General features: G+C 37.2%; 1 protein-coding gene across 2 annotated transcripts in view; it reads left to right on the top strand.

Moving 5' to 3' along the window:
• LOC148411671 (leucine-rich repeat transmembrane neuronal protein 4) overlaps positions 1 to 11949 on the top strand; it is an 88995-nt gene extending 77046 nt beyond the window's left edge. The window contains exon 3 of one of the 2 annotated variants that reach the window (XR_015867989.1): positions 5349 to 5447. Coding sequence is in view for 1 of the 2 variants with exons in the window: in XM_088435349.1 (XP_088291475.1) it covers positions 5349 to 5669 (321 nt within the window). In the remaining variant the exon portion in view is untranslated. Of the gene's footprint in view, positions 1 to 5348 lie in introns of both variants that reach the window. The other variant, XM_088435349.1, reaches the window with a different exon arrangement.
• The last annotated feature ends 1424 nt before the right edge of the window (positions 11950 to 13373 follow it).

The raw sequence follows: 13373 nt of genomic DNA, 5'->3' as shown, positions 1-13373 counted from the left end.
AAAATGATCCCAATCATTTGAATCAGGTGTTTTTGAGGGAAAAGGTTCGAAAACATGTAGGATATCGGCCCTCGAGGCCCGGAGTTCGACACCTGTGCCTTAAGTGATGGATAATGGTATGAGCAGTAAAACATAAGTGCACATTCTTGTAAGTTTCCTGAGAATTGTGGGAGAAATAAATTAGCCTCTTTTTCATTTTGTTTGATTAAAAAAAAAGTACTAAATGAAATGATTGCTCTCTGATCTGAAAGATATGACCTGTGAGAGATAGTATTTGCAGGTATTTAATGATTATGACTTAGTAAAAAAATATTTGGCCTTAATACTCCTTGATCGCTAGCTGCATGACATTGCATTCTTTGCATCATGAAGATTGGTATTGTTCTATGAATTATTTGTATGTTGTTTATAGATTGTGAAATGGGCAATTTTCTCCACTGTTTGAATAACCCCCCGCTTATTTCTTTCTAAATCATCCCATGTATAGTCTAGATCTTTATCATTTCCGCATCTGACTCTCTCCACTTTCAGTTTGAAAAATAGATCATTTCTTCATGCTTGAAAGACAGCCTGAAATTGTTCACAACGGGGAATCTGAATAAATGCCGGTAAATATAAAATAGAGTACATTTTTGTGTCTAAAAGTGAGGCCTTGAGCACTGCATTGAAAACTATATTTACAGTATGTGCCTTTAGCCATCCTTTGTACGGATCCCGTAGGGGTGGTAGTCACACAAATTCTGCACAAGGGCAAATTAATGCCCTGGCACTTTGATAGGATCCACCGAGACGCTTTGGAGTTAATATCAGTTAATTAATTCAATGCACTGGGCAGGGAGCCGTGAGCAGAGCTGAGGTGGACCACGGTGTGTATGTGTGTGTAATTGTGTGTGTGTGTGTACCGGCAGCTTGAGGTGGTGGTGTTGTGGCCGAGGCCAGGTTGGTGAAGGGTTTAAACTGAGAGGGAAATGATGGGAGTAATCCACTGAGTGCCTATAATGTAATGAGTCAGCCTCACTTAATGTAGACCATTTGAGGAAGGAGGAGGTTCACGAAGTAAGAGAGGTGGTGGTTATGGAGATTCTTGCTTGACAGAAAGGCTTGGTAGGGGGGCAGAAAGGGGATAGGTCTGCTATCCATCTAAAAGCTGGACCAGACATCAGCTCACAGTAGCTGTTTTATAAGAATATATGACTGCAGTGTTGCGCAATGCTGAATTATAGTGCGGCACGACTCAATATAATCATGTTAAGCTCTAGCTGCAGGCTAGAAGTAACCATTTTTATTCAAAACAGGCCTTGTGTTGCAGATGTTTTCTGGGAAGGCGTCAGCAAAGATGTATGGTTTGGGGTAATTCCTGAACTGTTTATTATTGGTCTGGACCATTTCAAGTAAGATCTACCATGGATCAAGCATGAGCTGAATGGTGTTTTCATTCAAACATTGGATGCTTGCATATGTATTATGCTGCTTTAAATCATCAAAATAATAATAATAGTGGTGATATAATAATAATAATAATAATCACTTATACAGTATATGGCATTTTTCCAGAGACTCAAAGGCGCGTTACAATGGAAACATTACTCATACAGTCACATAGTCATTCACCATTGGTGGAAAACATGTGACAATAATTTTCTACAATCTCTACAATGGTAGCGGATGAGTGAAACACAGCCCACTGTGAAAACACCTGGGTCAAAAATGACTCAATTTTAGGTCAAAACATGACAGAAACATTTTGGGTCAATTTGACCCAACCTTCTGTGGTAAAGCATAATAGAAATGGTCAAAACCAGCAAGAAACTGAGTGTATTGTTCTTTTTTTTTAACATAATTGGGTTAATTTTGAGCCCTTCTGTTTTTAGAGTGTAGGTAGTAAAAAAGACAGTGAATAAGTTAAATTCCCACAAATGTAAATGATTAAATATGTATTTACCTGGAGCAAAATGAAATTATGGGATTACAAATTATGAGTTGTCTTTGCACAAATTTCAGGAGACTCCTTGGATGTCATAACCTCACCCCTGCTCTGATGTTGCCGTGGTGTTCAAATTAGTTAAAATGCAACACTCCAATGATTCAAAATCCAGACTCAAGTAGAATGTGGCAAAAAAAATCCCAGTGTGACTAGTTTACAGTGCAGACAGAAGTCGTAGAAGCTGAGGCGTTTCACGGCTCAGTGCAAAGCTGCCAGGATGTGAATCAGCACCTTCACATCAGAGATCCTGGTCTTTAGCCAGTGTTGGAAAAAAATGTTCTGCATCAGAAGCACAATTTCAGTTTCTCTGTCAAAACTAGTAGAAAGATGAATCATCTTTTTGCAGCAGACGTCTATCTCAACACGGTAATTTTAAATATGCACTATGAGAGTTCCAATTCATTGTGTTACTATTGACGTTGTTGCTGTTGAATTAAGTGGTACATAGAAAACTTTCTTCCCAAACTTTGTTCCAATCCAGCCTGAGGTTATACAGACATGTACTGTACATCTAGGAAGCATGGAGAGGATCTGCCCCTGCTGTTGTGATGAGATTTTTGTCGCCTGTGTGCACATATCTGATGATGTTGCTCTGCCAGGCATGGCTTTATTTAATCCAGGTCAGCTGCCACATTTGTCTGGTATCTTCATGTTTTTATCGCTGTCTCTTTTTTTTTTTTTTTTCCAAGACAAACCACAAATCTTGTAATCAGTTGAGCTTTATTGGATGTATTGTGCAGAGGAGAGTTAAGAGGGATGTGTGGTCACAAAAGTCACATGTGCTTGTTTGGCATGGTGTTGAGGTTGGGGAGAGAAAGGGGTTACACACTAAATACATGACCAGATGTGACACGTGCTCCTGGCTGTAACACAAGTGGCATGGCAGGGGAGAAAGTACAGGCTTGGCTACTGAAGCCACATCCAAATCTGCATTTTTCACATCCAGAAATCTTATCGCTAGCCTGATTTTTAACATAAACCAAAAACAATTGCCACAAACGTTTTGGAAGGTTTTAGCGCTGGTCACCATGTGAGGATGATGACAGGCAGAGGGCAATTAACTATCAATTGGGCTAAAGGATTCAAACACAAATGCGCATCAGCTATGATTAAAACGATTTTAAGCGTTATTAAAATCTGTCATTATAAATCTATTTCACGGTTAAACATCTCACCATTTATTTGTTGTAATATTTGGTTTCCCCTAATATGTTATAATGTGCTGTATAACCTAGTGCAATTTATCACTCAGTTTGTCCTGTGTATGGAAATGTCCAAAGTTAACCTGGACATTGAGACTGTCCAAAAGATATGATAATAAGAAAACACAATATTCATCTGCATCAGATGAAAAAAATGGGTTTGAAAAAAATGCATCCTTCTCATTCTCAACATCAAATTAACCCAAATTGCAGACTATATCGCATAACTATTTCCCACATTTTGAACCCTTCAGCTTATAATGCGATATGTTTAATTATTCATTTTTACTGTAGCACATCAAGCAGTCAATACATTTATCCAGTCTTGTTACATCTGGAATTACAGAACACAGTGGACCAATGAAACTGTCCAAGCCTGTCCTTCTGCTGAATATTCATCAGCTATTTGCGGTGCGTACGTGAGGCAGAAGCTAGCTGCCTTTGACAGACAGACTATCACACAGAAGTGTGTGGCTGTGTGTTTAGAAAATGAGAGCAAAAATAAGCATTGCTAGTTGATTTGAATGAGCATGCGACCATGTACAAGAAACATTCATCTCTGCAGCGCGAACCCCGTCTAAGATTGTCAGCAAATGTGCTTCATCTCTCGTTCATTTACCTTGGCGTATAAATGTATATACCTATTTTTAAATAAATATGTAATTGTTTTCTTTATGGACAATAACCTATCTCACGGCACACCTAAGCGTGAGATGAGCTTTTTCCGTATTTTCATTCCAGAAACAGCTCTCACAATGTGCAATCCACAATGGGTGTTATAATCCGGTGTGCCTTATGACCCATTGTGCCCCATACAGAATACGAGCATTTTCTGAAATACACCTTCTACTTCAGACTGCACCTTAGAATCCAGTACATTTTATAGTCTAATAAATACAGTATTTTTTTACTACCCTAAAATCTAGACATGCCATTTCAAAGTGATGACAATAATCAATTAGGTCATTGGTCCTTCATCATTATCGTCCCAAAGGAACATCAATATGATTTAGTTTGGACTATTATTTTTTTACGAAAACAGTACAGAATTTTTTTTGATTATAAAGGGCACTTAACTATAAAGCATAATCTCAAATAACAAGTTTATTTTTGGAAATGTCCACAGACATACCGGATAGTGGACTCCTGTCAACAAAGGGCTGCTGTAAAAACCGGTTTTACCTAGTTCTGGTATAGATTGTTTTCAACTGGTTCTATGTTGCTATTAAAACTAGATTAGCAATATGCACCCAATGAATATGACTGCTCTATGATTTCACTGGCATCATAGCATGGAATTGAAAATAAATAATTCAAAAGATAACATAAACTAGGAGAATAATAACCATTGCCACCATAGCTTACCATTCTTCAAATATCCGTAGTTCAAATCTCCACTTGGGCACAATATTTTGTCCAGTCACTAGGGCCCAATATTTTTGGTGTCTTGAGCATCTGGCGGGCAAATGTGTGGTCCATCATACATCAAGCTGACAACCTCCTCTCCCTCCGACCCTTCAAACATTAAGATCCTTTCAGATACAGTTAAAAAAAACAAAATCACTTTCTCTGTCCAATCCTGACTGCTTTGTAGACATTTCAATAAGTTCCACCATTGTTTTTTCTGTATATGATGTCAAACTTCCAGGGTAGTCATCAACAAGGCTCTCACTTCAGAAAAATGATTTTGTCTAATACACATAATGGAAAAGGTAGTTTTCATGATTTTTTTCCCTTTTATATGATGTTTAATTACTTTACCTGTGACACATTTCACATTTTCTGAAATCACACATAAGCACTTCAAGTGAAACACACAATTACATCAAATAAGTCAGACTTTATTCAACTTCAATTTGACATCCTTATTATTCCACGATATAATCAGGGACACTGTTGAATTTTGAGAAAATTAAAGCATTTTAAGTGTGCCCTGCAGTCTTATACCATAAATGTCAACTCTAAAACATATAGAATAATTTTCAGCTCATATCTGGTATCGTCTATGTTCATGTATATTTGATATAAGCAATGTGTTTTCCAATCAGTTTGCCTAATTAACTGATAATTGTGTTTCTCTCTTTTCCCTTACTTGTCCCATCTGTACTCTCTGCATACCTCAATCCCTCCTTTTTCCTCTCCTCTTCTTACCCTGAAAACAGGTTCCTCATCAAATGGGCGCGTTGACTTTCTACCGATACGAGCAGCCGATTGTAGACTACTGCCAAGCCCATCAACCCCTGCGGCTAAACATGGGCTACGAGGGCCCCCCTCAGGGTCTCGAGGGACTTGAAGACCTAGGACCTTGTGAGAGGGGCACTATACAGACAGTGGCGCTCCCGGCGGTGCCCACCGCCGCCGCCGCCATGGGGCCCTCAGTGCCAGGGCCACGCTCTCCCCCACCAGCAATCAGACCAACGACTGAGGCGCCCAGCTGCAGTCTTCCCACTGAGCGCACCGGCACGCTGAAATTTGGACGCTAGCGAGCTGGACATGAGCCTCTGATGAATTGTGACTTGAAAATGATGGGGCAGCTGAGCTGGTTATTGACCTTGCGTTTGGAACACGAGTATGAACATTAGTAAAAAGAGATGTTTTGGTATCAGTGCACACAATCTGAGCAAATGCAGTCACCACGATAACACATCGTTTGCTGAATTATATTCCGGAACAGCTAATTTAAGATGGTTTGGGATATGTAAAACAGAAGCTTATTTTTACACCCCCCCACCTCCACCCCTCTCCATTTTAATGGTTTATGCTTTTGAAAAAATATAAAAGTGCATGTACTGGAAGAAAGAAAGGTGTTCTCATACAAAAGGAAAATACATTCAATAACAAAAAAAGGGTGTTTAACAGTGATTGCTATGATAATTTACATTCAGCAAATTTCTATAATTATTTGATTAAGCTCAGTGCTCTCTAAATTTAGATAATTCATCTTTGCCTTCTCTGACTTTTTATTTTTACTTTGGATGTGAGATATAATTATTTTGTCAATATACATATCAAACCAAAGAGGTTTTTTTTTTTTTTTTGTTTCCACAGCGAGGGCACTCTTAAAATGAACAAGCATCTTTGACAACATACATTCTCTGATACAAAATTTAACGTCTGATGTTTTGTTTGTAACTAATTGGCACAAAATGAGATAATTATGAGTTGCCGTTCATCATGTAGTCATATCCCGTCTGGTCCTTAAATTGTTCAACAGCAACACCCACATACACAATTGTATACACGCTTTTTGGGCATGCTCCATACTTAAACATGCAAGGTCCTGCTAAGTATTGTACATACTGTATCCTTGAAGAGGTCCACTGACCACTCTCACTGCCCCATTTGAAATCACGTCAGACTTGAGAAAATGAGGAGAGCATCTCTGACTATGTTGCTCCCCACGTCTCCCGCCACCGCAGTGCAAAGCGATGCCTCGAAGGGGGGCATGTTGAATCATCACATTGACATGGGGTCAGCCTATGGATGAATTGGAAATAATGCCTGACATCTCCCTATTGTCCAGAGTGTGACATCATGGCTCTCTGTAGACTTTTGGCAAACATGCCAAGCATTGACATTCGCTGACTTACGGAGCACGAAAGACTCCAAAACAAGCAATGCACAGGGATCCTTTTTTTTTTGTTTGTTTGTTTTTGTTTTTTTGATGATAGACCTGGAGATATTGGAGCTCTTCTCAGTTCTACCAGATTAACAGAACAAACTGTGAGACCAACAGTTTCCACATGGACTGGCCATCAAGAAAAAAAACTGGGTAACTATTTATCTTTTCGTTTTGTTTGTTGTCATGAACAAAAGAGACACTTTTTGAGGTGTGCAATGATGATGTCAAGACATTCTATAGACGTATCCAAGGTCAAAATCAAATAGAACTTATTTATCATGTAAATACAAAGACTTTTAAGATGGCAAGAAAATGTGACTTTCTGCTGAAACATCTATGAACAGAAGAGGAGCCTTATTCATTTTTTTTCAGTGTGGGATCTACTGTATGTGCTCTTAAGTTGAAACCGTACTGCTCCTGTTTCAATGATGGATATTTTTCTATTTGCTCCTGTATCAATGAAACCCAAAGCGGTTTCTGTCATCCAGTCATCTCTTAAAGCTGCGTGACAAAAGAAAGTTGAGAGCCCTGTTGTGACGTACCCATGCTTGTATCATCTCGGTGGCCATAGGCAGCACCATGAGTTTCATGTGAGTGGTTGGCATTATACCAATATTTCTTTATATGCCATTACTTTGTGTTTGATCAAATGCTAGCCCCAAAACAGTAAATATTCACAATTTCTCACTCAAAAAAAGAAGGGTTCAGCTTTCCTAATGTACAGTCCATTGCATACAAATTACCATTGATTTGGTAAGTACAATTGCTTCATAGTGCTGGTGGAATTTCATTTGTACAAGCAACTGTACTTATATATATATAATAGGGACGCTCTCAATTCTGTTCATATGGTATACAGTTTGCCTTGCTCTATACAAATTCCTACCGACACCCAACATTTTGGCTGCCTTTTGTTGTACTGGGGGTACCTGTTTAATGAATTATCCATGCATGCTAAAATCTTGGGCTGGAATCGGACATTACAATTCTGAGAAGTACCGTATGTGCAAGGGGCTTGACTATGTTTAAGTGACCCAGTCCAACCCCTGGAATGTGCTTCTCATTGTTCGGCTCATTAAGCTAAGCTAGCCTCATGCTGGACTTTGGCACTTTTGTTGGTATTACACTCTGTGTTGCAGCATAAAAACTCTGCAGTCATATTGGCCAACAATGAATATAAAAAAAAAAAAATGGGTGAAAAAGTACACTTATGTACACACAAACAGGTTCTTTGACCATGTTTTGGCCAATGACATACACGCAAATACTGTTTTATGTCAGGAAAATATTTCTCAAAACCTCGGTCAAGGTGGAGACATTACAAAACAATATTTTTTTATTGATGTTGAACAATTCAATTTCTATTTTTTTTTAACTTGCATTAAGCAAAATAACATGTCCAATTCACGCATGACAGAAACATTTGTTTTTCCATGCTAATGACAGGAAGTGATATTCAACAATGAGTAAATGTGTCTTCAATCATTATAACTGATGTGAGTGTGGATTTTTTTTTAATTTAAGATTGGCAGATCAACATTTGTAAAATACTCATTTCCATGTTGGGAGAATTGGCTTTCATTAACCAACAAAATGGCTTTTATATGATACTCACTCTAGGAAAATAAACATTACACTATCTCTCCTGCAAACCAGCCCAGTCAAAACATGAACATTCTCAAGGAACTAAAGAGTAAAAATAATGATAATAACAATAAAGAAAAGGACATACTGTCGATTTTTTTTTCCTGGTTCTTTGAAATAATGCACAAATGAACTTGAAACACAGCGCTTCATTCAAAAACAATATAATGACAACTATAAATACTGAACAAAAATACAAAATATTTATATGCTTTCTTTACCTTTCTGTTGTCCACAACAACATTTTGCAAAGTATAATCATGTATGTCCATCTTTCTTTCTTTATTTCTCTTTCTTTCTTTCTTTCTTTCTTTCTTTCTTTCTTTCTTTCTTTCTTTCTTTCTTTCTTTCATTCTTTAATCCTGTTGGGCCACTAAAATTATGAATTGTCTGTTTTTAACTCCTTCAACCCCAAAACATTTTTTTAGAGGTCAGACATTCAATCCCAGGTACCTAGTTAGCTAGTTTTCAGTTTCTTTTTAGATGTTTGGCTAAAGGGATGTCTAAAAATGGTTGGTGCTCAATGAATTAGGGACAAAAGCAATCATTTACTTTGGGTAATTACTGTAAGTACTGAAGTAATTAATCAATTACTTTATACATTAATGTAAACAATTGATTAGTCTAATACTCTTTGCCTAAGATAGTTGATGACCTTAATACTTATTTTGTTGTTTAGTATGTATACATCTAAAAAAAATTTTTTTTAGATGTATGATTTTATGTTCGGACTTGTAAAAAAATGTCTTTGGTATTAAATGAGTTAATAACACCTATTAAGTCTTGTTTTATGTATTACCATACCATTTCCTTTCTATCTGTTTGATTTTTTAACAGCATACCAACAATTATGGCCATATCTGCCCCTAAATTTATTTGGTAATCCTTGTGCCACTTTATATCTTTAACATTGTAATCCACACATTTTTGCTGGGAGTGTTATTGTCTATTTCTTTCACTCTTAAGGAGTGTGATGCAAAGGCTCTGCATGCTTAATGATGCATGTGCAAGCTGAGGTTCAAGTCTATCTGTGCTAGCCCCACAATATTTTATTTTCTTCCGTTCTTGTTTGTTCAGGATTTAGTACACAGCACCCCCACATTCCTGCTGGGAGGTTTTCTTTTAAATCTTTTTTTTCTGTTTTTCTTCTCTTTTCTCCGTTTTTACTTTCCTTTTGGAGTGGTGATAAAACAAAAGGTAGAGAGAATTGCAGTGAAAAATGTTCAAGTTGTGCTTATGCTCCAAATAAGAACTAAAAGGCAGTGGCAGTGGGTAAACCTGAAAGACTGTAAACCTGGGAGGACAAATGGATAAGTGCAAGTGCATTTCTTATATCACAATGAAAGCTTTTGTTACATTCCTGAACGATCTAGGCAGGTGTACTAAAAAATAAACAGCTTCGGCTAAGCACACGTACTGTAAGTATGGCAAGCAAAGGGCATTCCTGAATTATCTGCATTCTGTAAGCTTCATGCATGCTCACATACAAACAATTACAGAAAGGTACACCTCACGCGGATGTCCACAACACACATCAAGAATCTTTGGTTTCTCTGACAGCAGAATGCCTCAAGTTTAAAACTAAACAAGTGGCAAGGTAATTGGTAACAGTACATCATCATGTTAATTAATTCATAAATGGATCTAAATATATATGTAATAGTTAATAATAATAAAGAAATTCATTAATAAAAAATCATCAAATATAATAATAGGGCAAATAAGCAATTTAACAGAAGCGGGATGGATCCTGAACTGAAACCGACCATATCTCTGGTTCTGTCAGTATTTTGTCGGTGAAATCAAATTTCATATTTTGATTAAACAGAAATCAGCCAGATTTCACAAAAGGACTAAGGATGTCCAAATAATCACTATTGAAGGCTGACATTTGAAGATTTTGATCATTTGAAGCTCATTTGGCGTTGAATGATTACCCAATTGATAAAGTAGCTCTTGACGAATTTGATAATTGAATTGTCACCAATTAATTGATTCATTTTGACAGCTGTATTCTGAATGCCTTAGCATGCACCTCATATCTCGTGCACATCACGAGACGTGAGCATCACCGTTATCGGCTATCCACAAAAATGGAGACTTCTACAATTACTTGTACTTGAGACTTGTACAATTAATCTACAATGCCGGTGCAATTAACTTGCTTTTCTTTTCAATAGTTATTTTTCTTGGTTTTAATTTGGAGATTTTTACTGAATTATGATTATGTGCGAGAGTGAGGGTTAACCATTAAGACAGGGTATTTTGAGTACAGGTGAACTCCTAGTATGTCAGAAAAAGTCCTGGAATACCAAGGGCTAAAATTGAGAAGTACCACTGAGCCAGTTAGAACACTGATGGAAGGCAACAAATGCATTACATTAAAGAAGTTATTCACTGGTCAAATATAGATTTGAAGCATCTTCTGCTCTGATGCACACTAATATCTCATCCTCAAGGAACTGCATCATTAATGGAATCGCTGCCCCCACCCAAAAAAAAAAAAATCAATAGGTTTGAAACAGCATTCTGTAATTATTTTTTTTATAGCATTTGATGAATAAAATGCCCAAGCCCTAAGATTAGAACCTCACATAGTTTTCACATTCACACTACAAACTTTCATGTCTGCCAGTGTTGTAAAAAGAAGTGATTTGCTTCAAAGGCTTACACGAATGTGTAAGTACAAGACATTTGTACTGTGCATGTAATAAATAATGGGCCAGAGAATGCGTGTGCCTCCAGCGTCATGTACTCCCTTTAGCCAATGTCACTACAAGTGATGCTCACACCTGACCATCCGCCATTGATTGTTGTTGTCCACTGCTGTTTTACATTAGCACAAGGTCTTTAACCTGTGACTCATAATGTTCCGACACTTTTTCCTGCCATTGTTCATGTCAGAGGGCAGGCGGAAAAGCAAGATGTGATCATTAACCTTCGACAGGGAAACACACTCGTTCATTTGCCTGACAAAACCCGTTTACGCCCCTAATTGTATTTAATGTGAACACTGAAGAAGTAAAGATTTGAATTTAAACAAGTGACGTTTTATCCCGGCACTCAGTGTGCCATGGCAGTGAGAGGGAAAGCAGAGGGGAGCTAACAGAAAGCAATATCAGAATAAGTCTTTTTTTTCCATGCACTTTCCCTTTATTTCCCAGCCTCCTACTGTAAATGTGCAAAACAACTGAATCCCTGCTGTCTCCCTCCCATCCAATTTCTGCAGAGCATTGTTTTCTGTAGGGTGTAAAATTGTGCTGCATTGTTTTCTTTAGTAGTTGCTTTGTTGTTTTTATGTTTTGTTTCTCTTTTTGCATTTGTTTTTTTCTCTCTCATTCAAACTTTTGCTTTTATTGTACTCAGACCTAAAGCATTTTTGTGGAGAACTGGTCCAAGTGCAAACATATGGCTCTTTGAGTAAATTATTGTCAGAAAATGTTTTGTAAAAATTTTGATGATGATTAAAAAAAAAAAATAAACATATGACATGGAAACTGCGGTGTCCATTCATGTAAAATAATTTATTTCAGGGTGCAGTTGGAGGATGTTCTGTATTTGTGTTGAGCGCTTGTACCAACAGCATGAAAGAGGTTAGTTTGGAATGTCAGAACTGCTAGAAAGAATTTGAATGCAGCATCACCACGGTTGTGTCAGAATCTGTTCATTTCTTTTCATCATTCTATTTGCAAATCTTATACCCAGTCCAAGGTTATCATATTCATAAAAATCAACAGAATAACCAAAACAAACATTGTAAAAAGATATATTTTCTATTTGAGTGGCCTTACTGCTAAAGAGTACAGAGCCACAGACTTGTGATAGGGGAATGCTACTCTAAAGTGTTATTATTTAGAAAGATCACCGAAAATGTAGCCACAGTTTTAACATCTCACCAGAGTACTCCATTAATCCCCAATATTGACAACATAAAAAAGCAATTGTCAATATTCATTGTCACGTTAGTTTTCTTTTAAGAGATTAACTCAGGCTGGGTACACAGATAAATAAAAATGTGCTGTTTTTTTATCCCAATTTTGGCCCTTTCCAACTCTGATGACAAACTCCCAAATATAGGTGTGTTTCAGTTAACGTCAAAGTTGCAGTAAAAATAAATTGAAATGGAGAGAATTTAAAAACCGAAATAAAAACTACAATGAAAATTGTCAAACTATTATAACCAGGCATGGGCTGATAACCGCAATGGCAATATATCGTGATTTTGAAAGTCGCGGGTATTTAACACCATCCAAATGTGTCAAAACCGGTAATTTTATTTTTTCGTCTGCCTTAAGCAGCAGTTTGCAGCTTGCAGCAGGAACTCCCTTCCGATGTGACTCATACTCTTTGGCGGCTGCATCCAATCACATCCGCTACATGGTTTGTCATCTTCAGTACCACTGTCAGTTAGCTACCGTGGCTAACTACCGCGGCTAACGTGTCGTTTGTAGTATTATTGTCAATTGAAATGTTTGTTATTGTAACAAATGCTGCATTATATATTTTGTTTGAAAATAAAACTATATAATGTTCAAAAATGGTTACAAAAAAAAAGATTTTAACACTATATTTTTAGAGCTGTAATTTCAATACTGTGATACCGCAGTGCCGGGATATTTTTGCTCAAGGTTACCGTCAGATTCCTGTCTCGTCCCATGCCTATGGCAAATGTGGATATTATTTCTCGTAACGCAGCCTTATGTCTTTATTAACCTTTGCTATGCCTTAAAATATTTTCAATCTCTGGTTCCATAGTTAGCATCACACTTTTCTTCTTTCCATCGCTGGTGCCCTTCTTTGGTAGCATGACAAAAACAACAACAGTAAAAAGGCAACAGTTTATTTGATGCTTTCCATTTTTAGAGGCAAATCTTGTTTTTGTCACTATCTGCTCCATCCCATGGTTTAATTGTAGTTATTT

This window comes from Hippichthys cyanospilos, chromosome 15, assembly GCF_059441005.1.
Source record: "Hippichthys cyanospilos isolate Australia breed blue-spotted pipefish chromosome 15, RoL_Hcya_1.0, whole genome shotgun sequence".
Classification (NCBI taxonomy): domain Eukaryota; kingdom Metazoa; phylum Chordata; class Actinopteri; order Syngnathiformes; family Syngnathidae; genus Hippichthys; species Hippichthys cyanospilos.
Note: the sequence above shows the minus strand (reverse complement) of the source record. Positions and strands in the feature narration are given on the sequence as shown.